Source organism: Triplophysa rosa, linkage group LG15, assembly GCF_024868665.1.
Source record: "Triplophysa rosa linkage group LG15, Trosa_1v2, whole genome shotgun sequence".
Lineage (NCBI taxonomy): Eukaryota > Metazoa > Chordata > Actinopteri > Cypriniformes > Nemacheilidae > Triplophysa > Triplophysa rosa.
Genome location: NC_079904.1, coordinates 5668013 through 5695804, shown reverse-complemented (window position 1 = coordinate 5695804; position 27792 = coordinate 5668013). Strand labels below are relative to the sequence as shown.

At 37.4% G+C, this 27792-nt stretch overlaps 1 protein-coding gene across 9 annotated transcripts in view; it reads left to right on the top strand.

Annotated features, from left to right (window-relative positions):
* The first annotated feature begins 203 nt into the window (after window positions 1–203).
* adgrg6 (adhesion G protein-coupled receptor G6) overlaps window positions 204–27792 on the top strand; it is a 38711-nt gene continuing 11122 nt past the window's right edge. For 2 of the 9 annotated variants that reach the window (XM_057353568.1, XM_057353564.1), the window contains exons 1-8: window positions 206–496; window positions 3333–3421; window positions 8527–8874; window positions 12329–12949; window positions 16893–16958; window positions 18943–19011; window positions 26851–26939; window positions 27671–27723. In XM_057353568.1, the coding sequence (XP_057209551.1) occupies window positions 495–496; window positions 3333–3421; window positions 8527–8874; window positions 12329–12949; window positions 16893–16958; window positions 18943–19011; window positions 26851–26939; window positions 27671–27723 (1337 nt within the window). In that variant the 5' untranslated portion in view covers window positions 206–494. Of the gene's footprint in view, window positions 497–3332; window positions 3422–8526; window positions 8875–12328; window positions 12950–14481; window positions 14530–16892; window positions 16959–18942; window positions 19012–20598; window positions 20662–20769; window positions 20815–22114; window positions 22157–26850; window positions 26940–27670; window positions 27724–27792 lie in introns of all 9 variants that reach the window. The other 7 variants (XM_057353569.1, XM_057353565.1, XM_057353567.1 and 4 more) reach the window with 5 other exon arrangements.

The window sequence follows — 27792 nt, the reverse complement described above, 5'->3', positions numbered from 1 at the left end:
TTTCTTTCGTGAGTCTCTATAAGGTCTTATAAATATAGAGAATCAAATAATAAGTTATAAAATACACCTGTAGTAGGCTAAATGCCTAATTAACCCTTATCTGTATTTTTTTTATCTCTTTTTATTTTGTTTCCATAGGTTTTATTTATAGCATTATTTCAATATTTATTTATTTTACATTTGGGGTCTCCTCGGGATTTCTCTTAATGTAGGGTGGGGCTCTATTCAGAACTGCCTCCAGTGGTGGGACACACACAGTTTTGTCTAGTAAACTCCCGTTAGCGCTGAACCCAGGCCAGCATCTGTCCAAACGGAGAACGGATCCATCAAAACAGATATTTGGTATCTCTTTTGGTATCTCTGTACGACAATGCGCTTTTGATACGCGTCGGCGTGGCGCGTGAGTTGGTGGTGCGCTGCCTCTAAAAGTTTCTCAAGTTCAGTCTGAGGAAAAGATATAATGCGCCTTCAAAGCGACGAGCTTCAATGAAATCATGTAAGTTTACCTCAGCTTTCTACATAATTCTTCATTAAATGACATCTTTAGGCTTAATCTAAAGAAACAGGCTATTGTTTTCTGTTTGTCTTTCGCTGGCCATAGCCTACTTTTTGTGGGTATAGAATTTGTAAGAGATGATGTGTAGCTACATTTCTAACAGATTAGTTAGTCGTTTGGTTAAAACATTTTCATTTGAGCCATTGTTGATTTTCCAAAAAGATATCACCTCATAGCTTGTATATAAAACGTAAGTTTGTCCTGATAAGACTTTGGTGTGTTGTGCATATTTTGACGTTGTTTTACGCAGGGCAGAAATGCATCGATAACCCAAAAGATTGGGTGTTACATTACAATGATTTTGTTTAATCGTGGATAATGGAAATGTTTATAACACTTACAGATATAGACGAATAAAGGTGTAAGAGTATATAATAGGGTAAAGAGCTGGGCTTTCCTTCATGTCTCAAAAAAGTTAACTTGCTCCATCATTTTTTGCGTCATAAAGGAACGCGCCTGTATCAAACTTGTAGCTTAGTTCATCTGGTTTTTAAAGTTGGAATTTGTGTCATTAGATGTGATGAGTTCAGGTGTCAGAGAAAAATGAGAGAATGACGAATATCCAATTTGCCTGATGACAGATGTGGTGTCTCTAAAGTTGGAGAATAATTAAAAACTGTTGATGTACATTGCAGTCACTTCTAAAGCTAAAAACCTTTGTCATTAACTGCTTGTTATTTTTTTTACCAAGGCCAAAACCACCATTGACATTTTAATGTCCCCCAATTTTCCTATTAGTGGTCCATCAGTTTATTTCGTGAATCATTTTTCATTAAGTATAACTAAGGCTGTCTTGAAGAGTAAAACAGAAGATTACTTCTCTTCGAGTGTAGACACATTTTACTGAATGATTTTCATATTTAGGAATTGTATTCATTTCTAACTTCATAATTTTCTATAGTCTTTTACTGGTGAATAAGGCACTTTCTGCCAAGATGAATCAAGTTCTTTATTCTGCTTGCATGGTCTCTTGAGTCGCTGACCCCATTCATGTATTTACATATTCTTAGTTGAATGTTCTGAGCCATATTCATGTTTTCTTTAATGTCATGTATTACATGAATATTATATAATGGTCGAAAGAAATGGCTTCTGTGGCTCTTCTGTGTCTCGGATTATTGTGGTGAGAAATGTGCCATCCCACAGAGATGATTTAAAGTCTCTATATAACTTTATTTATTTAGAACGTAAAATATGTAGCATTCAGATTTATAATCAGCATTTGAATCTGGATGTTGACTTTGAATTCAACTCAGATAAGACTATTTACATTCCCAGCGAAGAGCAATAACCTGACTTTGTTTAAAGGGATAGGATCCCATTTAACATGTTTTTATTCAACCATGTTGGGCCTGTTGATGAACGTGACGGGTGGCGTGCTGTTGTTGTTAAATAAAATATGACTACAGGGCCACAGCTATTGTGCTGCTAGCCAAATTGAGTTTCTCAACAATGGTGGTTGAAATGATAAAAGATCTCGAGACCTCACACATGATCTTGTTCTTCACAACTTCAAGGCTTGGCAACAAAAGATTTTGGACTTATGTGTTATTAAGCGTGGTATCAAATGAAGCATTGAGATAATCTCATTATACCATACTCAGTCTCAGATGAAGGGACTTTTCCATCGATTTGTTTTAATGAAGACATCCGTAAACCTAATGCGAAGGAACAATGCCCAATTAAACAAATAATGTCTTCGAGAGAATAACTTATGAGGTCTCTAGTGATCATCTTTTCCCACTGGAGTCTTCATTTTCCATGAACTTCGGATAATGGCTCGCTGGAGTTCGCCTTCTTGGAAGCAGATTTTAGACCAGAGGTTGTAATTGTTTGTTAAAATTCAGTTGCAGATCTTTCATCTTAATGTGGTTCATAGTGAAGACCACAAATATGTGCATATACGTTTTGAATAAAAATGTTGAAGAATGTTGAAGAAAGAAATCCAACAGCAACGTTTTCTCCATGCCATATCTTTAGACCATTTTTTCATGTTTAATCTGAAAGAAAAACAGTAGGGCCTATAGTTAGTCATATACCTGTATTGCTCTTTATGAAAGATGTTTATTTTATGCTTCTGCCAGCAAGTTACTGACAGTTTGTCACATACTGAATGTTTTATGCATGTACGTGTACAGTCTACAATAACTCCAGGTATATTTTACCCGCTGTCACTTATACAGTACACGTTGAAAGTGAACACATTGAATACAGTTATTCTGGTAAATAAACCATGGCTGACTCTCTTGTTTGGCAAACGTATCTTAGTTTATAGTTTGCTGTCATTTCAAGTTATGCTTTGTAAATGTTGGTTTCAGAAAACTTATTACCCCTGACATGGGAGAACGATTAGTCATTATGTAACAAGGCAGCTTTTGCGTCGCTGTGGTCAGTCTTTTGACAAGAAAAAAATAACTTGTTTCCATGCTGCAAATGCATAATTTAAACCTTCAAAGTTCTCCCAAATTATAGACACGTCAGAATATATAAAGATATTGTGCTGCCGTCGAAGTGTTTATGAGAAAGCGTGAGTTTTACGTATGAAGTGTTCGAACACTGAGTAATAAGAAGCAACAACCGTTTGCAATTTGTGTAAACAACATTTAATGCAATTTTTAACATCCATGTGTTTCACGTGACATCCAACCTCTGATGCCAGGGTGGGTTTACATGTGGTTTTCTTTTCAATTGTTTTATCTACACAACAATCCAAATAAGATATTAAATAGAGTTGTGGTTTTGTTGGAGTATCTCATTTGCCAAATTTGCCTGGCAGGGTTTCGTTCATCAGTGGTAGGTGGTGGAGATGGAAGTTCCAGAAGATTCTCTCAGTTGTCCTGCTGCTGATGTGCCTTCAAACATCAGGTAAAGAAGCACTATAAATACATAATATTGCAAATACTCTGACATCTGAAACTGTAAACCATGATTATGTTTTATTGATATGATATTTATATGTATGCATGTATGTTCAGTATTGTACTCATCATGCTAACCAACATTGCTTTCATTTGTTAACTTTTCCTTTTTTAATTCCTCATCTTGACTTTTCATGTGCTTCTGGCTTATTTCAATAACTCTCATCTTTATATACGTACATGTTTGTACCTTTTACTCTCAGTTTCCTTGAGTTGAATCAAAATTGCATTTCTCATCCGCCTTTATCCATAACATGCTTTTGTTGTGCTTTGCTTAGAAATCACAGCCAGCTATACAGACCTCATCCAAATGGGAACATATAAAAATTCACAGAATCAGCATGAAACCTCTTATGAAATCCCCTTTACATCTCTGTCCAAATAAGTGACACAATCATGCTGCTTGTGGAGATTTACCTCAGCCGACGATAATGAGCTCATTGCAGAAAGATCCTGCGTATACGTTCGATTAAAATGGTACCCAAGGGCGAGATGTGTGATCCTGCCAGCCCTGTCCGTGGCCTCTCAGCATGCACCTCCTGACTAAACTGTTTACCATGCCTGCTCCTGTTTGCAGGCCAGTCATTACGCAAAACCTTTAGTCATTTTCGTAGAGGTGACATAAGTCTGTGTAACAACACCCCCCCCCCCCACACACACACAGACACACACGCACACACAACTACCACTAAAGAAAACATCACGGCGCCGTGATCCCTTATTCGATTTGTTGTTGAATTCTTGAAGTTCTCAGTGAGTGGCATATGAAACGCATGTGTATTTTACTATTAGTCGCATACAATTGGCTGCCTGATTATTTCATACTGTTATATTGGTCCGAGCAGGAATGTTTACAGTCTTTGGCTGCCCGTCAAAAATGGTTTAAAGGAAAGATCCGTTTTAATGCCGGGAATCAGGTTTAGATGAGATTTTAGAAGTGTGTTAATCTTGTGAGCGTTCAAAAACTGCGAAGACTATTTAAAAAGTAATAGATTTTAGAAGCCCAAGAGTCATTTCAAATACATTTTAACTGAACAAAAATAAGAAATCAAAATATGTGGCTTCTGGTGATCTCACAGACCTCATTTAGATCACATCTAAATCAGACCTTGCTCAAACTTGGAAAGTTCTTGATTAAATATCTTGTTGATTAAATCGGATTTGTCACATTGTGTAAACAGCCCGCCCAGACATCAGAAGCCAGAGGGGGAATCTTTACTGTCCCTCTGCAGGGGCTTGTCATTAAAACCAGATGTGATTTTGGCATTCGAAGGGAACAAACCCTTTGCGCATAGGTTCACCCTATGCTTTTGTTCTGTGTTTGCGCTGTAGCCGCAGCACAGCATGTCGCACGTTTATTTGTGGAATACCCTTGTTTTTCTGCCACGTATCATTAGCATGGCTGTCTTCTTTTTCCTCGTGGGTATGTTAGCGGGTTTTGTCTCTGTTCCCAACAGATCTTTGTAAAATAATTGCTCTGTTTTGTTTAAGAGCCAAGTAAAAAACTCATTTTAAAAGCAGATCCTTAAAGGAATACTTCAAAAGTGTTCCGTTATAAACACACACAAAGACAGACATTTGAAACGACAGAACTCAGTTAAGCAATTACACAACCCGTGGCTTAAGATTGAAGTGCACCTGAGGTACAGACACAGCATGAAATCTACCAGAAGAGCCAGAGACATTAGAAACATCAGGAATACAGCGTTCACAAACGCTGCTGAAAGAGTTGTTTTTACATTTCGCATGCTTTTAGCCTCGCTGTAGATCTGGCCTTCCATCCTTTGGCATCTATTCAAAGCGGCCTTTCTTCTAAAATAACATTTTCAGGTCAAAGCTCTTCATTCCTCATGTGCAATCAGGCCTTCATTGACCTTCATTTCATCATCAGCCACTTCACCACAATGCTCAAATCTCATCAGCATCTTCATTTATTTATATATTTATGTTTTGACCTGTGAAGAATACGGCTGATTTGTCTAGACTGGAAATGACAATGGAAAACAAATACGCTTGGCTGTTGTAATGTTATTACTTTAGACAAACGGTTCTGTTGTCCCTAATGTGTTGATGTCTGAGTGTAGAGTGTTATTTCTGATTGTATATATACAGCTGTGGAAAAAATTAAGAGACCATTTCAAAATTATTTTCAGTTTTTCTCGATTTACTATTTATAGGTATGTGTTTAGGTGAAATGATCATTTTTGTTTAATTCTGTGAACTACTAACAATATTTCTCCCAAATTGTACATTCAAATATTGTTTCTATTTGCATTTACTTGTAGAAAATGAGAACTGGAGAAACGGGTAAAAATTACAGAAAAGATTCTCTGTTTTTTTAGACCTCAAATACCGCAAAGAAAACAAGTTCATATTTACTTTTAAGCAACACAACAGTAACATTTGTACATATATTTAGGAAAAGTTCAAATATATTTTTTTATGTTATAACCTAACACTTTTTATCACAATTTTCATGTGTCTTTCCATGCTATCTGTCTTTCACATTGCTGTTGGATGACTTGATGTTACTCCTGAGGTTAGATTTTGTTGAAATTTAACAGACACAATACATCTAGAAATGCTGATTAAAAGAAATTTTGGAATGGTCTTTTGGAATTTTTTCCGCATCTGTATAGATGACAAACACAGTACAAAATATTCAGTTGAGTTGAAACTATGTTCTTTACGGGATCCAGAGCTCTGGATGTGAGTACCAGACTCCGTTGTGCCAGGTCAACGGTGTGGCACAAACACACTGGCATGGTTGACCGTGCTGCTTAATACTGTGGGCCACTCTTTAGCGCCAGCTGACAGCCTTGCGCGTCTATAAAACAGTAGGATATTCCAGTAGCGTGATTCTGTCCAATAGTGATTTCAGTTTCTTTCTGCAAAACACTCTCAGGCCACTTGTCAAAAGCTGATCCTACTCCTTGCTTGTTTAAACCCCCAGGCATAATGGAGGAAAGTGTGATCTTTCCTTACATATTTCCTTTTTTCTGGGCAAAGGTTGAATTTTCCACCATTATCTGTCCCAGATGTTTTGATTAAGGCTCGGTTGGGGCAGGCTTTGCCGTGACCCGAGTGACTGGTCGACTATTCTGGTGTTTGTGCAATGTATTTGATTGCCCAAAATGGACCATTTTGAGAAGGCTCAGATAGTTCAGCTCATGAATATTAATTAGTAGCTTTCCGAGATCTATCGACTGATTTATCAACTGACAATTTGGGAATTGCCTGAGACATGCAATAATCTGCTATACATGTGTTTTTTGGATTCACAATGCCTGCATGTGATAATAAATGTGGTATAAGAATTGTTTTACCGTCTACAACTTGCATAAGACTTATTGTGTTATAATACATTATTAAAGTCAACAAAGCTTTAAAAGCATTTTCATCACATACTTTCTATTTTTTGTATTTTATTAATTTAGTTTTATTATAATTTTGCTTGAATACAGGCAGAGGTCTGTGGGAAAACCACAGGGTGTAGATTGATAAATAGCAAACAGCACCTTGCATTATTCCATTAGGTTATCCAAAATCTGTCATATAACATAATTATTGCAAAAACGGGTACATTTGCCAAAAGAAATAAAACAGTTCTGTTAATCTTGACACCATATCTTGATGTGCTTTTTTATGCACTTATTATATTACACAGTATAATAGATATTGAAATGTGTGGCAGTTTTCGTTTGGAGCGCTTGGTTATTGTTATTTTTCGTGGTTACTTATTGAATTGATTCTCTTATAGGTAATGGTATAAAAAGACTTTGGAATAAATTACAAAAGATTTTGAAATCCAGTCTCTTTTTCAGCTGTCCAGTGAGCACAAGGTATCTGAAGAGTCAGGTCTCTAAAGTGACTGCTATTCTTGAATACAATACGTGGTTTGGGCTTCATACCCACAACTGGAAGATCGTTTTTCCTTTATATAGAATAGATGCATTTTACCATTAGAGTCCAGCTCTCAAGACTGAAGTGTCCCAACTTTATTGTTCCCACCTGGAATCTGTGTAAAACCATCAAATCCTACATTTCCTTCCTTTGTTTTTAGACGTATGACCACAAGATTTTAGAGGTAGCATGAACACTCATCTCTTCATAGCCGCTTTAATGGACCCTTGTGCTTTTTGGATGTTTTTAATGCAAAGAGCTTTAACATCTCATGCATGAAAATTCAGTTTCTTGTTCTCAACAGTACAGTTACTGTAAGGGAAAATTTCTCTTTCCATAAAGAAAAAATGCTATGAAATAATATGAACGTTCCCGAAGAACACATTGAATAGTGCCAATTTCCTCAAATGGAGAAGTTGATTTTATTTCTTTTAATCCCACTGGAGACATCCTTTGACTTTTTTATGACATTTCGCTGTCAGTATTGTTTGTTTATGGAAATCAAATTTAGTGGTTGTATCCTGAGGAAGCCGCTGCCACTTGAGAAAGTTTGATTGGACTGCAGTGGGAATTTCTCAACGCTGGTTAATTTGCCAAAGTGTTGTGGTTTTCCCTTATATACTTCTCAAGAGTCTATGAACAAGTACACTTATTTTTGAGACATTAAAGTTTCCTTATGGTTCTTTCAGTCCACATGAGCTGACTTATGAGAATCCTACAGAATCTTACTAGAGACATATTTGATTAGTCTACCAAATAGTTAAATAACAATGCATGAGCCTTGTTTCTCTATAATGGAAAAACAAAAAAACAGATTTTTTACACAAAATTAACATTTAAAACATGATAAATATATATATACAGTATATACAGTATGTTGTAAGTTTGACATTTAAAAACGGTTAACTGGCGCTTCGTGAAGTAAAACATGCTAATTTAATCGGTTAATAACGTCATAAATATTACACGAATGAGACTTATATCTGTTTTCCTTCTTGTCTGTCCCTGATGCACTGACTAACTCGGTGTCTGTCTCAACGCGTTTTCTTATTATCTGTTTCTCCTGTGCTTGCCCTCTGTATTAACTCTGTCCTACGTCCACTGTCCGTGTCTCGCAAGGTAAAGTGACATGTGCCTGTTTAATTGCAGTAGCACCAAGCTGCACCGCCAACTGCAATGTGCTGCTCACCGACTCCCTGGGTTCATTTACTTCCCCCTGCTACCCCTCTGACTACCCACCCAGTCAGGCCTGCAAATGGACCATACAGGCCCCAGCCGGCTTCATAGTGCAGATCACCTTCCTAGATTTTGATCTCGAGGAAGCGCACGGCTGCATCTATGACCGTGTCGTCGTCAGCACTGGCACGAGCGATGTCAAATTTTGCGGTTTAACAGCCAATGGATTTACTCTCAACTCCACTGGAAATGTAATGGAGGTTGCCTTTAATTCAGACTTTAGCGTCCAAAAGAAAGGCTTCCATATCAGTTACAAGCAAGGTATGTTTGAGGCAAGATTTTAAATAATGCTTATTGTTTTATTCGATTGTATTTATTGTTATGCGTCAGATCCTGTTATGAGATAGGATGACATTCATTTGGGATGCTGTCATTTATGTTTTGCTGTGCTTTTATTATTTATAGCATTATGAAGTCGATACACTGCAGGTAACTGTTCCAGGTGAACACAAAGTTTTGATTTAGTTTTGAAAAACATCATACCTCACAGATAACCTGTTGCAGCATTATCAAGATTAGATTGCTAAACTCTACTGCTCCATTTCATACTGCAGCTGCTCATATTGCATATTGCATTGCCTTTCATCCTACCATTATCATCCCATTGTATTTTTGTGTCAAAATTCCTAAACATTTAATTATATATATATATATATATATGTTATTTTTATTCTGTCAGTAAGAGTATTGCGCTACAATACAACAAGACAAAATCACTCATCACTAAGTATAGATGGTTTCAAAACAACAACATTATCAAACATTACTGTACATGCACACTTTTGTGGCCCAGCCTTAACTACAGGTACACATATGCAAACTAGAGTACCTGCAGATTATTTCTGATAACAAGCAAAAGAAATAAGGAGTAAATTACATTAGCTAGCTAGTTACAGTAAAAGTATGTCTAGTCAGTATTATTTTGGGTTACCAGTAGAAGAACAGTTAGGCCTACTTGGCTAAACTTAAATGTGACAGTCCCTCGATCCATTCAACAAATTGTTTATTTAAAAAAATTAACACAATAAAATTAAATAAATTGTTTATTTAATACAATTATTATACAATAAAATATTAATATGAATATAAATGGATTGAAATATAAAATATGTAAGGAATAATTGACAATGGGCCGTTGAATTTTTTGAAAATAATGCACACCGGGGTTACTACACCACAAGACGTTGTTCCGATGTTTTATCTCAAGACATTTGTAAGGTATTTGTCCCGGAATGCACTTGTTGGTAGGACTAATTTCTTACGCATCTCATCTGAAACCGTTGCTTGAGCCTGCATAAGACAGACAGCGCACATGCACACGCGTTTGCTTCATTGCGAGAGAAAAGCCAAATATATATATTTGATTTGTTTTCATCATATTTAACACCCCTGTCATATAATAAAAGTATAGGGAGACAAAACGTGACACAGCTGCGGTTCTCGCAGTGGCATGGAAAGCTTGCTGCTGTGTGTTTAAAGTCCTGTTTACCCATTCCACAGACGAATTTAAGCTGGGGTTGTTTTTTTTTCGTGTTTTATCTTTAACCTGCTGATTGTGTGATGTAGTTTGCCGCTACCTTTGATATATGCTTTCGTTTTTTTGTCTGAACAGTCCTGTACAGCGATGTCGCCCTTGTTGTTGAAATGTTCATGCTGTCCATAAATATTAATAGTTATAGTCATTTTGTCTGTTGTTAGATCCGTATTCAGTGGTGGGCAGTAGGCTACAGTATAACCTTATTCAGTTAAACTTGGCGCAGTGATATGGAACTGTAATTTGGTCGTCAGATCTGGAACTACTTCATAGGTGTGCGTTTAACTGAAAAATAATGCACAACCGTGGAACGTTCGTCAGCCGATCAGAATGAAGCATTCAACAGCCCCGTGGTATAAATATTGTTAAAACTAGCCAGACCAATCAACAAACACAGACCGGGAGTTAACTTTAGGCCAGGCGTGTGCGTCCAATGAAACTATCCATATTAATCAGTATTTTGTTAAAGCGTCTAAACATCTTTAAAATAAAACAAATTTAATTGAGAAGCAAAATTGTTTAAGATATTAAGTATGATTGAATTAAGTATATTAAGTAATTTCATTTAAATTGAATAGAATCTTAAATAAAGCAATTACCTGGAAATGTAAACTTAATTCAAGATGCATTCCCTGAAAACTTAAAGATCTTAAAAATCTTACTATTGTAGAATATTAGATATAATTTTGCATTTCAAGCACATTTACCTTGATATGTTGATGTTTAAATATATTGCTGGAGAACAAGTATGAAAATGTGCAAGAAGTATAGTATTGAATAAGTTATAAAGTCACACACTGATTTAAGTTTGTGTTAAATATTTGATGTTGTCTTATCATAGTCCGTCAATTCAGACCAAAGCACTATGAACAAAACCACAGCCAAACTTCTGGACGTTCATACTCTCTTACAGTATGTACTGTAGCTGTAGCCTATTGTCCAAACAACAAAGGTGCCTTTGTAAACTGGTAGATGCATATTTGTTCGCTTGTTGCAACAAAACAACGCAATGTTCTCAGAAGAAATACAAGACTAGCAAATTAAAACCCTTCTATTAAGAAGACAGACTGATGTTAAAGTACACATATACCCATATTTACACTGTTTGCTTTGTCTGGCCGTTTGGGAAAAAAACACGTTCAAAAACAATGTCATTAATGTTTAACCTTAAATCAACTATTTACATGTTCTATGATCATTCTATGCTGGTGATGTCAGTAGGGAATGTTCATCACAAATAAGAAGTGCAATGAGCATAAAGCCATGCAGAATCTTAAAAGAACAACTGGGCGTATATTTTTCCATTGCAGATTGGCTGTGGTTTTCATAGTGAGAGCGCCAACATACACAAAACTCTACCAATTTGGAGCGGTGTCAAAAGTAAATGTGTCAGCAAATGTGACTTAAGAGGTGGTTTAACCTGGGCATTGAAATATGACTGTCCAGTTTGGAAGAACTTCAGTATGTTTGTCCAATGACTATTTAATATAATGTTCCTGACAAACTTGGATAGTTTTATTAGAATTTTTCTCAACGGTAAGACATGCCACAACATATTCATATTTGTCTATGTTGTAGCCAGTAAAGCACAACAGTATTTTTACACTAGAGACTTTTATTAGAGAATTCTATTCAATATACCAAACCAAATCACAACAAATTCTGAATTGAAGGTCTGTTTTTAAAGTGTTTTGTTATTGTTAAGAGCAAATATGGAGGAAAAAGACTTTTACTCCTGAAACCCCACAGTTGCTGTCTACTGAGAAGTCAATTACTGTAGGTTCCAAAAACTATTTTAATGGATAGTTTACACAAAAATGACAATTCTGTCATGATTTACTCACCCTCTTGTCATTTCAAACCTGTATGACTTTCTTTGTTCTGCAGAACACAAAAAGATGATATTTTGAAGAATGTTGTTAACTGAACAAAGGCGGTAGCCATTCACTTCTGTTGTATGAACACAAAACCAATGCAAGTCAATGGGTTCCGTTGTTGTTCGGTTACCAGTGTTCTTTAGAATATCTTCTTTTGTGTTCTGCAGAAGAAAGTCTTACAGGTTTGAAATGAAGAGGCTGAATAAATAATGAAAGAATTTTCACTTTTGGGAGAACTATCCTTTTAATTCAGCATTTTTAAAGACATTTGCATTGTCATGAGATATAATGTCTTCCCTTGCAGTGGCTGTGGCTCTGAGGAACCAGAAGGTCACAATACCAAAGAGCAGCAAGAGTATAGTAAGAGTGGCCAACTCAGTCACCCTTCCTGAACTTACCGCATTCACTGTGTGCTTTGAGATTGCCCGCACTGCCGAAAAGAGCACAGAGACCATCTTTACTCTGTCCGACGGTGACAGGACAACATTACTGGCATTTGAAAAGACAGCGAGCGGAATGATGCTATACATAGGCAGTTCCTACTGCTCTGTAAATGACCTGATCACAAGCTCGGACATCACCTTGGACATGGCGCTCATCTGTCTCACCTGGACCAAGTCTTCTGGCCTCGTGGCGCTGTACTTTGGAGGCAGATATCGTGCCAACATCTGCGCATCCTCTCAGATTTACACTCTGCAGAGTGGAGGCATCTTCCAGATTGGAGGAAAAGGGTCAAACTTGGTCAGTGCGGATGAACAGAATATGGACGGCTTCATTTACAATTTCCGGTTGTGGGATTATGCCATGCCTTACTCAGAGCTATCCGCCCTCACCTGTGATGTAGAGGGTAATGTCGTTGACTGGGATCATCACTTTTGGACTATCCCAGGCAGTTCCACGCAGACCGACAGCACACTCAGCTGCAGTGAGTATTTGGTTTTGGATAAATGGTGTCAAAGCTGGTTTTGTTAATGATGTCAAAGCTGGATAGGTTAACAATACCACATAGTGCTTAAAGTGATAGTTCGCCCAAAAATATATATACTGTTATCTTAATACTTTTACTTTTGCGGAAAATGAGACCTATTTTAAAGTTGGAAACCAAACAACACTAGCCCCTATTGACTTCCATTGTATGAACATTTGAGACATTTCTCAAAATAACTTATCTGGTGTTTCACAGAATCTTTTAGGGGTGTAACAATATATCGTAGTATTGCAATACAAAAACATTAAGATATGTATCGTATAGCTATTAAAGCCACATTATAGAAGCTTTGCTCACGGGTTCCCCATGTGGTTGATATGCGCAATTGTCTGTTGCCAGTGTTGTAAATAATGTCGCTGTATAAGCTTCCCCGTGGGCAGTTTATATAAAAACCTTGAATGTTTTCAATTCTTTAACAAAATAACAAATGTTACTAAAAATGGTTAATGTTTTGGGAAACATCTGTCATTTGAGTGTCAGTTTCTTAATGTTAGTTTTCCCCCCTAACATCGTGATGCAATCGTAAACCCAGTATCGTATCGAACCGCGAGCTGAGAGTATCATATCCTAGTATCTTTAGGAAATACCTTGGAGTGCAAAAATACCATGGTATCCATCAAAGTATCATGGTTTTACCATGCTTTTATCACTTTGGCACAATAATGTACCATCACAGGTTTCCATTGCTTTTGCATATTCTGAAAGAATGCAGAAAGGATCTTGAGAACTCCTTTCAACTACCAGCAAAGCTAAGTTGCAATTATTACAGTCCTTCAAACATCCTCCAACGCTCAGTGTAGGGAAATGAGCTCTGGGAGGGATAAAGGCAGACGTGATTTAGATGCACAAGGAACCTCACCAGGGACTTCTTTCTTCCACTTAACTGGGTTCCTGAAACTCTAGATGCCCAACACAGCTGGGCCTGCAGTCCGTGGAAAAAAGCGTCCCTCTAAACTACGGCGCCTCAGATCAATGCATGAACTCTCAGTATACCTTCTGTTCTCTAGATAAAGCTACGCATCTTACATTAACATTTGGCCTGTGGTATGTCTTGGACGTGCTTTTTTCCACTCGCCAACAGTTTGAATACAGGTCTTTACTTGTCAGGAGGATGTTAAAAGCATGGGATCTGATTCTTTCTGTCTTTATTGAGATAATATCAGATCATATGTGCAAATAAATAAAGGCTGTCTTTTTATGTTAATATATACTGTTTTCAAAGCCTTTCAGGTTGCTTGGTTGGTAAGCATGCAATGTTCGATCCTCCCAGGAAACACAAACTGATAACAAAGCACATCTCGTACTGGATGTACGTAGTTTTATGCCTGCCAAATGCAGAAATGAAAATGTAAATTGTCTATTTGATGTTTTGATTCTTTTGACTTGATAGTGTGGAACCCCCGTCGCCTGGTTTACGTTCATTGCTTATACTAAATGTTATGCAACTTATTTCTCGTCTTCTTTTGCAGTCTGTTACCCAAACTGCATACATTTAACATCAGCCGTTTCATCTAGTGGTGAGTTGCTAACTGCTAACATGCTTAATACGTCTGTAGTGGCTTGCAATGCATAATGTAAATCAATGTTTTGCTGTTCCTACAGATGCTTGTTGTACATAATTATGTGTTTTATATAGCTTCATGCTATGTTATTTTGTCTTATTCATTCATTTAGGATTTTTGCAGTATCATACTAAACAATCCACATTTGCTTTTAGCTAGCATTTTTTGACCTTCACAAGAGCTAAGTAAGACCCCCTGAAGCCCACAGCAGACAGTTAGACGCTGGAACCAATGACACATAACTATTTCCTTTGCTCAGTTACAACCAGCTGTGCTTGTGATGTTGGCATGAAGTTAAGAGGCCCGTGAAGTTGAGCCTGGAGCAAAACTAATGCTGTCACTAATAAGCATGCTTCTAAAACGCTACCCTCCCCTTTGTTTCCATTGGCTACTCAAGTGGTTCCCTCTCATCCTTTTGACAAGACCAGCGGGAGACGGCGATCACACCTCAGCAGAGGAGCATTCTGGGTCTTTTAATGCAAAAGATGATCAGAGCTTCCGTGCTATAACCCTAGACAGCTGGCAGCTGCCTTAGTGTGACATCTTTATTCATGTATTTAAGAGTGTTTAAAGTCACCCTGCTATGACATGGATTATCTTGACATCTATAGGGATTAACTGGACTTTAGTCAAATTATTTTCAAAGCGATTTGGGATTTGGAATAAGAAATCTGGGTGTAATTTTTGACTCTGCTCTAACGTTTGATAAACAGATAAGGTGTGGTAAAGGGTTGCTTTTTTCAGACTATTGCAAAAATGAAATCTTTTTTGTCTGTTTCTGACCTCGAGATAGTGATTCATGCATTGATCACCTCCCGTTTGGACTACTGTAATGCAGTTTATTTGGGAGTGAGCCAATCTCTTATATCAAAAATGCAATTGGTCCAAAATGCAGCTGCGAGGCTCCTCACTAGTACAAAGAAAAGGAAGCATATCACTCCAGTCTTGGAAAAGCTGCATTGGCTTCCGGTTAAATGTCGGACTCAGTACAAGGTGTTGCTGTACGTTTTTAAAGCTGTCCATGATAAGGCCCCAGGATATATTATGGACTTGATTCACATGAACTCGGGTAGACCTCAAAGATCATTTAATTGCTTATTGCTTTCAGTTCCGAAAGCTCGCCTGAAAACCAAAGGGGATCGCGCATTTTCGGTCGCCGGCCCAAGACTATGGAATACCCTTCCACCTGACATCAGATCCGCACCCTCAGTTGATGTTTTTAAATCACGCGTGAAAACAAACTTGTTTTCTACTGCTTTTAATTGTTGACTTTTGTAAGATGAATTGTTTTAATTTTTCCCGTTTTCTGTTATGTTTGATCTTGTTGTTATTTTCTTATTTTGTTGTGGTTGTACAGTCCTTTGGTCTACTTTGTAGTGGAAAGGGCTCTATAAATAAAGTAGACTTGAGACTTGAGACCTTTCCTCAAAGTTTAGAAGAATAGTTCACCAAAACAAGTTCAATCTTGAATAATTTACTCAGCCTCATGTTATTGCAATTGCTGCTATTTTACAGGGAGTACACAGCTGTTTTCCATACTGTATTGATCACGTGTTGCTTTGTGCAAATGGATTTAACTAATTTTGGTCAGTCCTACAGAAACGCTCTTGAATTGGCCAACGCATTACCGATGACTAAAAGCTCATGTTCTTTTTGTTGGGTTTAGCTTCCATTTACGTGAAGATTTGGTGTGGATGCATTCAGTTTGAGCTTTTTGTAAGACACTAGCACATTCATTGGATGGATTTGAAAAGCGGAATGCAATGTAATTTAGCGTTCCAGACATCCCTAATGCATTTGTGTTGAGAAAAGGTGGAATTCCTGGGCCTGGATTCAATCGGACCGGCAGAACCTTTTAGTCACTCAACTGTGGCAAATTATTAAATTCCAGGTTTGAGTGGTTGGTGTTTGAGTTTCAGCATGGACGTTTTGAGGTCACGTTCTATTTTTCAAACCGAGTGATGGGAAAAATATGACACTTTTACAATCTAATTCTTTTTCTGTGTTAGACTTGCAAATTTTTACGCATGGTTGAGAGAAAGAGAGAGCTCAGAATCCTTCCCACAATCTTTATACTGTATATTCATTTTTGACTTTCGTTTTATTTTCAGGTTGTTTGTTTACTGCACATTATTTGTTCGTCTCTCTCAACCTTTAACAATTCTGCAATATTACACATATTTCATTATGTAAACATTAAGCTATTTTGGGTATGGAATTCTCACATTGTTTTTTTGTTAGATTTTTTGTGTTTCCTAGTTTCAAGACATTTATGATTGTTAAATAATTTAAAATTGTTGTGTTACAATCTTTCAAAGGTACAGCCATACCAAGTCTTCCCCCACAATCCCCAAGTTGTCCTTCCCCTGGACTTGGCTGCCCAGGTAAGGAGAAATTTCCTTTTATTCCCCTATATATTCCTTATATTCCAATAATAAAGTTTTAGTGCGGAACACATAATTATCAATTCCTCACGTCATGTTATAATTTGCATTAACAATCATCACCATCAGTTTTAGCTCTTCGCATTTATACAGTTTTGCTAATTAACAACATTCCTTTATGTCTTATTGATTTGTTGATTGTGGAAGTATTCCGTTGTACTGATTTATTTTGTAGTCTGGAGATTAGTCTGCACTCTATCAAATTAAACAAGTTTTTTTAACAGGGTACACACTGTATAACTCAATTAGCAAGTTTTTATTTATTTCGCTTTGTGCTATAATTCCCCAACTGAACAGCTTGTCCGTGTGCATCTATAACAGTACATCCTCAGCTGGAAACCCTAAAGGTCATTGTCATATTTTAACTGTTTTTCTTCTTTTCCTTTGGGGAAAAAAGAATCTTAAAGGAGCTTTGGACCAAAACCTCTCCAAAACCAGGCATCTCAATGGTCTGGCCTGGAGACTAGCAAAAGTGCTTTTAAAGGCTGTATTTTAAAGCCTAAACATATATTTAAATGAATAGTTCACCTAAAAATAAAAATTCTGTCATTTATTCAACTTTGAGTTGTTCAAAATCAGTACAAATGTCTTTGTTCTGATATTTGATAAAGATATTTGGAAGAATGCTTATAACCAAACAGTTCTTGGACCCCATTGACTACCATAGTAGGAAAAATTACTTTATACATTTCTTGGTTCTGTTGAAAACAAAAGATGATATTTTGAAGCAGGGCCGCCCCGTGGCATAGGCGACATAGGCAGTTGCCTAGGGCGCAAAATGACCAAAGGGGCGCCAGACGAGAGCGCAAAAATGATAATCATCATAGTTAATCATTTGCATTAATAATAATAATCTTAACGCATTAATCATGCAAGTGTAATGGAGAGATAAACTTCACTCAATGAGTTAAAGAAATGCTCCCATTACTTGTGTTAGATTGTGGCCTTGTGGTAAAAGCGCCTGCTTCCCATTCAGGACTCATTGCCTGTTGTAAGTTCAAATCCCACTCGGAGAAGCTTGCTTATTTAGAACCATTTTTCTGATAATTAAAAATACTGTTAAAAATTATAAATTTCTAAATAATAATAATAATAATCAAATATTAGTTTTATGAGCTCTAATTTTCAACTACAGTATTATTGAGAAAGTTTTATTTTATTTTCAGCGTTATTTTCAATCAATGAGTACGTAATTAGAAACATTTTTATTACAAATATTTTTTATTTATTTACTTCCTATTTATGTTAATCACAATTAATGTTATATTAAAATAAATATGAATTTTGCTTTTAAAAAAAGTGAATTTTCTGATAGTTTTATTGATTTACTTATTTATTTTGTATAGTAGGGGCGCAATCTAAAATCTTGCGTAGGGCACCAACAGAGGCTGGGCCGGCCCTGTTTTGAAGAATGTAGGAAAGTAAAGAGTTCTGGTGCCCTTTTGACTATCATTATCATTTTACCTATTATGGTAGGCAACAGGGCCCAAGAACTGTTCGGTTACAAGCATTTGTCCAAATATCTTTCTCTGTGTTCAACCAAACAAAGGAATTTATGCAGGTTTGGAACAACTAGAGAGTGAGTAATTCATGACAGAATTTAAATTTTTGGGTTAACTGTCCCTTTAAGATGTTTTTAGCAGGAGGTGATGCACAGGCAAATAAAGAAAATCTCATATGTTTCCATTTTCATAGCATCCTCAATACAGCATATTTTTTGGGAAAACATTCTTGTTTGTGGGCCGAGTTGTCGCTACGATTTTTCGTGAATGCCATTGGTTTTGTCATTCTGTCTTTCACAATCATCTCATGCCATGCTTGTGATGCACACAAACCATTTGCTCCAATGATTGTTCTTGCGTTTTTGGTTTCACTCTAACCTCCATTTAATGCCAGTGTGCCCTTCTTCCATCCCCGCCACCAGCAACATTAACCGTTACCAACGCATCCATTGCCACCACTAACACGATTTCTACTAATGCAACAGCCCACGGTAAGCATTCTCCTCTGCCTTCTCATCATTTAATGCCTATGTTCCTTTTGTTTAATGGGGGTAATGTCATTTGCATAAAACAGAACAGGTAGTTTTCACTTTTTTTCTAACTCATTTGGAGAACATCCTGATTAGCAGCCAGAGTACTGCTCATATCCCAAAATGGAAAGCAGTTATCTTTTTATTAATGCCAGTTGCTGTGTTCCAAAATAGCAACCATAATTGTTATATAACGATTTTTTTATATGCATAATGAAGTAGAGAACATTTGTGAGTGAGAATGGTTAAATTATATTGTGAAGCACAGGTCTTTGCTGGTAATGTCCATAGATTTGAATGTTCTTTTATGTTATTCATTGCTGTCAAATTGCAGCATTCATTGCAAGCGCTACATCAGGAACTTGAATCAAAAGATGCTGAAGTGATGTTCTAGTACTAACTTTCTTGGACATAATCTCAATATTTACTCAGTTTTTACATGGTATACAACTGGAGCATTTTGAAGTATTGTATTACTTGCTCTTTTCCATGTTTTCATGGAATGCTATGTTTTTTTTTTCTCTTTTTGTGTTTTTTGGATGACACACGGCCCGCAATGTACCGCATAATAAAACATAATTTACAGCGTAACTAATTGTAACAATAATGTACCTCTTCAGTACATATCTGTAGGTAAAGGGGAACAATTTGCAAAGTTAGGGGAATAAAGACTGCATAACTTACATAACTTAAAAATACATAACACATAACTTACACTGCAAGTACTTTTTAACTAAGGGTTGTGGTAACTATTTTAATACAACGTGGTATGCATGACCTGCAGTATGCTATACAACAATCTTAACGTGAACATACATTTGTAATCACAATGTACCAATAAATAAGCTTTATATTACTTAAAAAGTAAGGGGTTCTTATTCTATTATTATAGCAAACATGGATAAGGCGAAATGATGAAGTACGGGGGGTTTATTTTATTATTAAAGCAAACATGAATTAAGGGGAAATGATGTGTTAAGTTTTTGTGCAAGCAAAACTGCACGAATGAAGCAGTCTGTCAACTGTAAATTTGACTGAGTTTTGACTTTAGGATTAATTTTTATTTGATTGATTTACGGATTGGTCACAAATAGTTTCTTTTAAATATGAGTTATTATGAGTTGTTTTGATGAGTTTTAATGCGTAAAATGAGCAAAATCAATGTTGAACTTTTTAGACTATAATCAAGTAGTTCAAAAGCGGTTTGGGGTTCTGTAGGTTTATATGGCATGCAGTTCCCTCATAAATATATTTTTTTACCCCTTTATTCCCCAAACTTTGCATATTGTTCCCCTTTACCTACAGATATGTACTGTAGAGGTACATTATTGTTACAAGTAGTTACGCTGTAAATCAGGTTTAATTATGCGGCACATAACCTTTTTTTCTTTGTGGGATCCATGCCATTTTGGGATTATCTTTTGAATTATTTGTGGCAGGTAGTTTTTGTAATGAGGCGGATCAGTACTGTGGGTGTTTGCTTTTCAACATTTAAGATACTGGCTCTGAAGTCGATGCATGTTATTATTTCTCTATTCTCTTCATCAGCTCACACTACCACTCTTTCACACACAATTACTTCTAGCATCCCTCCTCTAACCACACACTCTGGTAAGCAGATATCTAGATTGCCTCTTGTTTTATATTGTTTAATGAGGTATATGATAAATGAAATTACTAATATCAACGCACGGCTCTGCCTTTGTTTACAAACACTAGCTCAGCTCACGACCGCTAGTGCTAACACAACAACCACTACTACTGGTAAGCTAATAGTCTGTTATCTAATAGCACATTTCATTTTTAACATTTGATTCATATCTTTTGTAGTTATTTCGTGTTTTATTGTTTTACTATTCATGTCTGTGTGACATCAAAGCACAACACCCTTAAAGGGACAGTTCACCCCAAAATGAAAATTCTGTCATTTACTCACCCTTGAGTTGTTCCGAATCTGTATACATTTATTTTTCAGTTCTCGGCCACCATTGACTACCATAGTATGAAAAATGACAATGGTAGTCAAAAGTGCCTCAGAACTGTTTGCTTCCTACATTCTTCAAAATATCTTCTTTTGTGTTCAACAGAACAAAGACAATTATGAAGCCATTTTTCTTACTATGGTAGTCAATGGTGGCCAAGAACTGTTTGGTTACAAGCATTCTTCCAAATATCTTTCTCTGTGTTCAGAGAACAATTTGAGGGTGAGTAAATGAAGACAGGATTTTTATTTTTGGGTATCCAACTTCTTACCAAAGGGAATATCATTTTGTTAGATAACAAAATATTGAAACAAGTTCAAACAGAAAAAAAAAACATTTCTAGAGCTTTTCTCAAAACTTACGTCAGTTGTCACATTTTTGCAATACAGTAGCTTTTAACCAACTTGTTTCAGGAAGATTTTCTCTATGTTCTTAGAAAATGGGGATGGAACCTCAGTTGTAGTTCATGTGTCTTCATTTTAAACACTGTATCAGTTGTTTTATCAAGAAGAATAAAAAAAATCTTGTTCTTGCACATTATATTTTTTAATACTGTATATTTGTGGCTTTTTTGTGCTATTTCTTTGAAAATAAATTCAGATTAGTGTGATATTTAGTTATCTAGTGTAACACAGTGACACACTCTTAGAAATAAAGATGCTAAATACTGCTAGCACTGCGTATCACCGTTCCAAAACAATTAAATTTAGATGTAGTTGATGGCATTTGTCAATTGTGTATGGTTTTCAGTACCTGTTTATTTGAACAGATCGTACATTTATTATCGAAACTAACAGTGGATACCCGCAAATGTTAAACAGCTTGTAGCATTTAAAAATAATGTCCTGTTCTCTTCTCTGTAAAATGTCCATTGTAATTGGACCAAATAGTAGCACAGATTTTGGCAGATTCCTTGAATTGCCCAATAGAGCAATAAAAAACAACACAGACCAAAAAACAAAAATTGCATGTCAGTATCTTGTGTCGTCTTGTGTACTTACGCATAGCTTTATTCTGTTTGTGTTCATTTACCTTAACCCTTCCCATGCCATCAATCATTTAATCCATTCCTTCATCTGCAGCTGATGCTACTAACCCACATCTGTCCATCAGCAAAACCGATGGTAAGCCTAACGTACTTCTCATGTCATACATGGCTTGCTTGAGCTTATCAGGGGATGTCACAGCTAAACCTCCTTTTGAATGGGCAGAATGGGAGTCTGTTGTCTTGTCTGATTTGGGAATGAAATGATGGTTTATTGCTTTTAAACTCTGGGTGTAGTTTAAAGACCAGATAGGCATTTCTATCTACCAAGCATTTGATTTTTGAATGTAATATTATATTGTATTATATTGTAATTTGATTATTACCTCTTAAATGCTTACCTGAAAGGTAATGTATTGTTGTCTCATGAATTCATTTGTTTTTCTTAAACTATTATATCAGACGCCTGCTGTTTAGTTAGGCAACATTGTCTCCGTGCTATTTTGTCCTTAACTTCTTCCTGTCTGTCTGTCAAACTCTTGAAAACTTTTCAGGCCCAACAGTCCTCAAACTTTACCTGCTCCTTACACTTTTATATGTTTTTTTTAGTTTGACTAAAACCTTTTCAGGCAGCTATTATGATTCTCTGCTGTTCTCTTGTACAGCTCAGCCGCATTTAAACTTCGCTCATATGCTTGCATAGCCATCTGTTTTTTCTATAATCTCTACTTCCTTATATTGACTTGTCTAGTCCCATAAATATGTCATATATCATTATTTAAGGATGTGTCTTATAGCCCTTTCCCTGACCTGCATTGCTTTAATTTACATTTACTTTATGGCCTTCTTCTCTGGACTGTTCTGTAACTTCATTTTTCCAAAGTACAGTGCAGTTTTAACCACTGAGTTGTTGTTCTCAAAGTGTTAGTTTGCCCCCCCCAAAAAAGAATATTTTGTCTTGATTTACTTTTGTTACACTCATATGGCTTGCTTGCTTCCGTATAACACAAATATTTCAATATTCATTCTATGTTTTTAAATATATATTTCTGTTAATTGCTTTGTGTTGTGTGATGTGTCTCTGTGAATTTTACTGAATCCTCACTCCCTTTGCGAAATAATTGAGCTGGAGCAGAGAAAGAGAGGGCTGCATATTTGTGGTCATTGCTGCGGCTTCCTCCTCATTCGGAGACACCGTCCTCTAGCTCTCCCCCTGCTAGGCCTCTGGTTGTCCCTGCCCCCCGAAACCCCAAAACATCACTCGGCTTCATCTCCACACCCCTAATCTGGCCCGTGAGGAAGAAAGTGGTGGCTGCCGTCACTCGACCACACAAACGTCCTGTCATCCATCTAACTAAATCTCCTGCACAACCAATGATAAGCGTAACGAATGTATCCCACTGGCTCAAAACATTCACAGTAGCATCCGTTACCAAGAAAACAGACTCTACAGACATGACAACAGGCTATTCCCAGGTGACTCGTCCGTGGCAACAAGACGCTTACAATCAGAGTGAAGATTTTGAGTATTTCCAGGTGGCGCCACTCAGTAATCGTAAGAATAAACCTCTCGCACCCCAACCGGTCCAAAGCGATGGGAACAAGAACAGCTCTGAGATCCTTGATTACCCAACTGGGTTTGTCCCCGAGGCATTTTTTTATGATATTGACTTGGACGACGATGATGTCTTCAGCCTGTTTGACTTTGATTCCACCTACTCTTTGGACGAGAGCCTGACCACTACCATTCCTCATAACATGTCTTTTTTGGAGCTAGAAAGTGTGTCTACTTTCAACATTACGCTTTCTGAACCTGTAGGAAAGGATGTTAGCAAACAAGAACATTTACAAAGTCAACCAGACCTTAGTTTACCCTGGGCTATGTCAGAGTTGGCCCAGGTCTCAGAGCAGCTTGAAACAGACAGCAGCTGGACACTTATCCCCTCTGTCGCCATGAATCTAGGAGAGACAGGTGTGCAAATGAACCAACGTGACCTAAAGAGTCTCTCGGCCCAAACGGTGGCACGGACTTCCCTCTCAGGGCCAGAACGGTCGCCCACACACCCTGTGGATATGAAGCTAACAAGCACTGTGCCCTGGAGCCTCTCAGAGGCAGCTGCCACCAGGGACACCTTTAAGGTTGCGCAATACGGTCAGATCGAGCCTACAGCGGTGGAAACTTTAGCAGGGGGTTATGTGGGGACGAGCTTGATAGAACCTGAGTTTAATCTCACCGATACCGCGCCTGTCATTTCTTCATCAAACTCTCGACAGAGTTCTTTCCCCTATCTTCCAGATCAAACTATTTTACCCATGGAGTCTTTGGCAGTAAGCCGTCTTGCTCCACAAGGCAGCTATCCCCTCTCAGCCGAGACATTTATCTCCTCTCTCTCTCCTGCTCGGAGTCCTGAAGCTACGGCCGGACTGCTTATGGATTCAGTCCGCATCTCTGCCACTCGGAGTTCACACGCTCGCCTGATGTCTACTGCAGGGGTTCAAAGTGACTTCTTAATGACAAAGGCCATCAGACCGAGTCTATTGTCTCCTTTGCAGTACTCCGATATTTTCCCATCTCTGACACCAGGCTCAGTCCAAAGTCTCCATATATTTGATGCCAATAACAACACTGAACTGGTTTTACCCTCATTAAAGAATCCACTTATCCTCTCTGCTGTTGACTCCAGTCATTTTCCAACTCCCACCTCATATCCAGGCATCGAGAGTGCCATTTCTACGTCAATAGTGGGTAGCCAGTCCAAATTAGATTTAGTTCTGGCGCTGGAGCCGTCGCATGTAAACAGATTGCCGGAGACTTTTTTCAGAAGCTCAAATGGCCGAGGGGATGTTAATCCTTCAGAGGTGGAACTGAGGAACTTGTCACACGTGCCTCATAATTCTGTCAGAGGGAACTTTGAATTACCGTACAGTTCTGTGGTGGCCCTGACAGATGAATGGAGAGGCTCTCAGTCTTCACCCCTTAATTCAGCCTTTCAAATGAAAGTGGAGAAGATAGATGCATCGCCCACATTCGGCACACCCTCCCATGACATTTTTGACTCTGGCTCAGAACACGTCTCGTTGGCATCGTCGGGCGACTACAAAGCGCGGAGGAGTGCCAGTGAGATCGAAATCCAGACAACGGATTCCCAAGTTTCACCAGAAATATTTCCATCCCACACCATTTTTTCCGATGCGCTGAGCGAGGCGTTTATAGTCCCAAGTAGACAAAAGGAGGCCTCCGCTTATGAAAGCCAATTCAGGTATCAGTCAGAGACAATGTACATTTCTGATTTTATGGAACATATCATTCCCTCTATGTCTTATGGGGAATTTCATCATGATAGTTTTGTTGCTTCAGATGCACATAGTCAAACAAGCAGGCCAACCCACACAGATGCTTTTATAGCTAGTTCAGTAGTCCCATCCAGGTCATTTAAAAAGTATGTAATGCATGACCCCATTGGTTCACATACTAACTTGACAAACTTAGAGCAGGTTGTGAACCTATCAAGCAGTATTTCACACGATGAACTGTTAAATACAGAAAGAGCAGTGACAATTCATTCTCCAGCTACAGAGACTTTGACTGTCAGCGTTGTGGACTTTGCAATCTCACACCCAACACACTCGCAATTCCCCACATTTGCAAGCAGCTGGCCAAAGCCATCAGATCTTGAAATGAGTGCTCAGATCTTCGTTCCAGTCATCCACCCCACCAAATCAATGGACGCTGCCATCTCGAGCAGCAACCGCAGTGAAAACCTGCTGGACACTAAACATGTCCACTCTCCAACAACAAAGCAGCCATTTTGGTACAAGAAAGAATCAGCAAATCCCTCCAGCAACGGCCACAATGTGCTCGTTGTTCAGTCCGCCACCGCAGATAGCGAGACACATCCGTCTCCAGCTATTGACGACCAGGCTTTTGTCCCTACAAATGGCACAGTCGCCCCAACCAAAGAAGATGGCACAGGTTCTGGTGCCACCCATGGGACCACCACAGAACCCCATGAACTGGCTTCATGTCCATGTAAAGCTCCCTTTCCTTTTACATGTCTGTGTGGACTTTCAGCCGGGAACAGTATGTTTTCCAATCGCAATCTAGAACTTAGAGAAAGAGTCTGAATGCTGTCTTTCTAAACAAGTGATTTGTAGAATTGTAGTTGCAAAATCAGGGGGAAATCTCTCTGTCCTCTCGGTGTACAAATTATAGACTTTGATTCTATATGATTCACTGTAGTTAATAGAACATTAACCATAGCCAGATCTTTATGTGCTGGTTGTTGCTCGCTCACTCAAATTGAGCACATAATTAAAATTTTCCTGTTATTTATCATGTTTTACTTTCTTAGGAGACTGCTTTATTTATACACTATAAAATATTTGTTCTTTATGCAAATCTATTGTTTTCATTCAGTTTTTCCAAATGACTGATTTGTAACTGGTGGAAATAACTTATTCTATTTTTATCAGGGTCTCCTAAGAAATTTTTGGCATGGTGTAGTGACGCATCACATACAGTAGAGAAGCACTAACAATCTAAAATACATGAGAGCCATCTTGTGATAGCAGTGGAGCATAGCAGTAGATTTGTATGTGCTTGAAAATCAGGCCTTAGATTCTATTCAAATCCTTTATACTGTAGTTTATTTTGCATTACTGTGAAAAGATCTGATTAACTAAGAATGATAACACATTTGTTTCAAAATCGCCTGTTACAAAAAATAATTTCACCTGCTGCTATGCAACACAGAAATGTAGGACTTGTGTATTATTAAGTAAATTGTATTTTTATTGACATCTCTAAAACCTTGCTCTCCTTGCAATTCCCAGAGGGTATTTTCTACAGGATATCCCTTGTGGTAAATGATGCAGAGACAAACACCCCGGAGAGTGATGTTGAAACCATGATAGCTCAGTGGGTATGTTTGTGCTTTTTTATTTACATAGTTATTGTGTATTAACAGTGGATATTATGATTATATACTGTATAATAAGGTGGCAAATTGCATTGATATATCATGTTTTCTATTTTTACATCCATACCCACATAAACAGCCTCGGACAAAATTAACAAAACATTCCAAATTTTCATTTAACCAGCGTTTCTAAACGTATTGTTGCTATTTCAATCAAGTGTCTGTTGAATTTCAACAAAATCAAACCTCAGGAGCGACATCAAGTCACCCAACAGCAAAGTGAAAGACTGAAAGCATGACAAGACACGTGAAAACTGTGATATAAATCGAGGTTATCACAGAAAATATACTTTTTAACTTTTCCTAAATACATGTACAAACATTACTGTTGTATCAAACAATACTTGCAGTATTTGCGGTCTGAAAAAATTCAAAGCATCTCTTCTGTTATTTTGACCTGTTTCTCCCGTTTTCATTTTCTGCAAATAAATTCAGATAGAAACAATATTTTTGTTTGAAATTTGGGAGAAATATAGATAGTAGTTCACAGAATAAAACAAAAATTATAATTTTACCTAAACACATACCAAAACGAGTACAGTACATTCAGGAAAAACTGAAAATAGTCTTTGAAATGGTCTCTTAATTTTTTCTGCGGCTGTATTTAGACATATCTCTCACATACTGTATATCTTTCTTTCTAAACATGCATTTTTTGTGTGTTATGTTTACAGCTCAACCAAACGTTTCAGAACTGGATCTATAAAGTTTACATTGATAATGTTAGGTAGGCTTTCTTTTTTGACCTAAAAGTGTAAATGAACGTTTCTCGCTTTTACTTTATAAACTGTCTTGT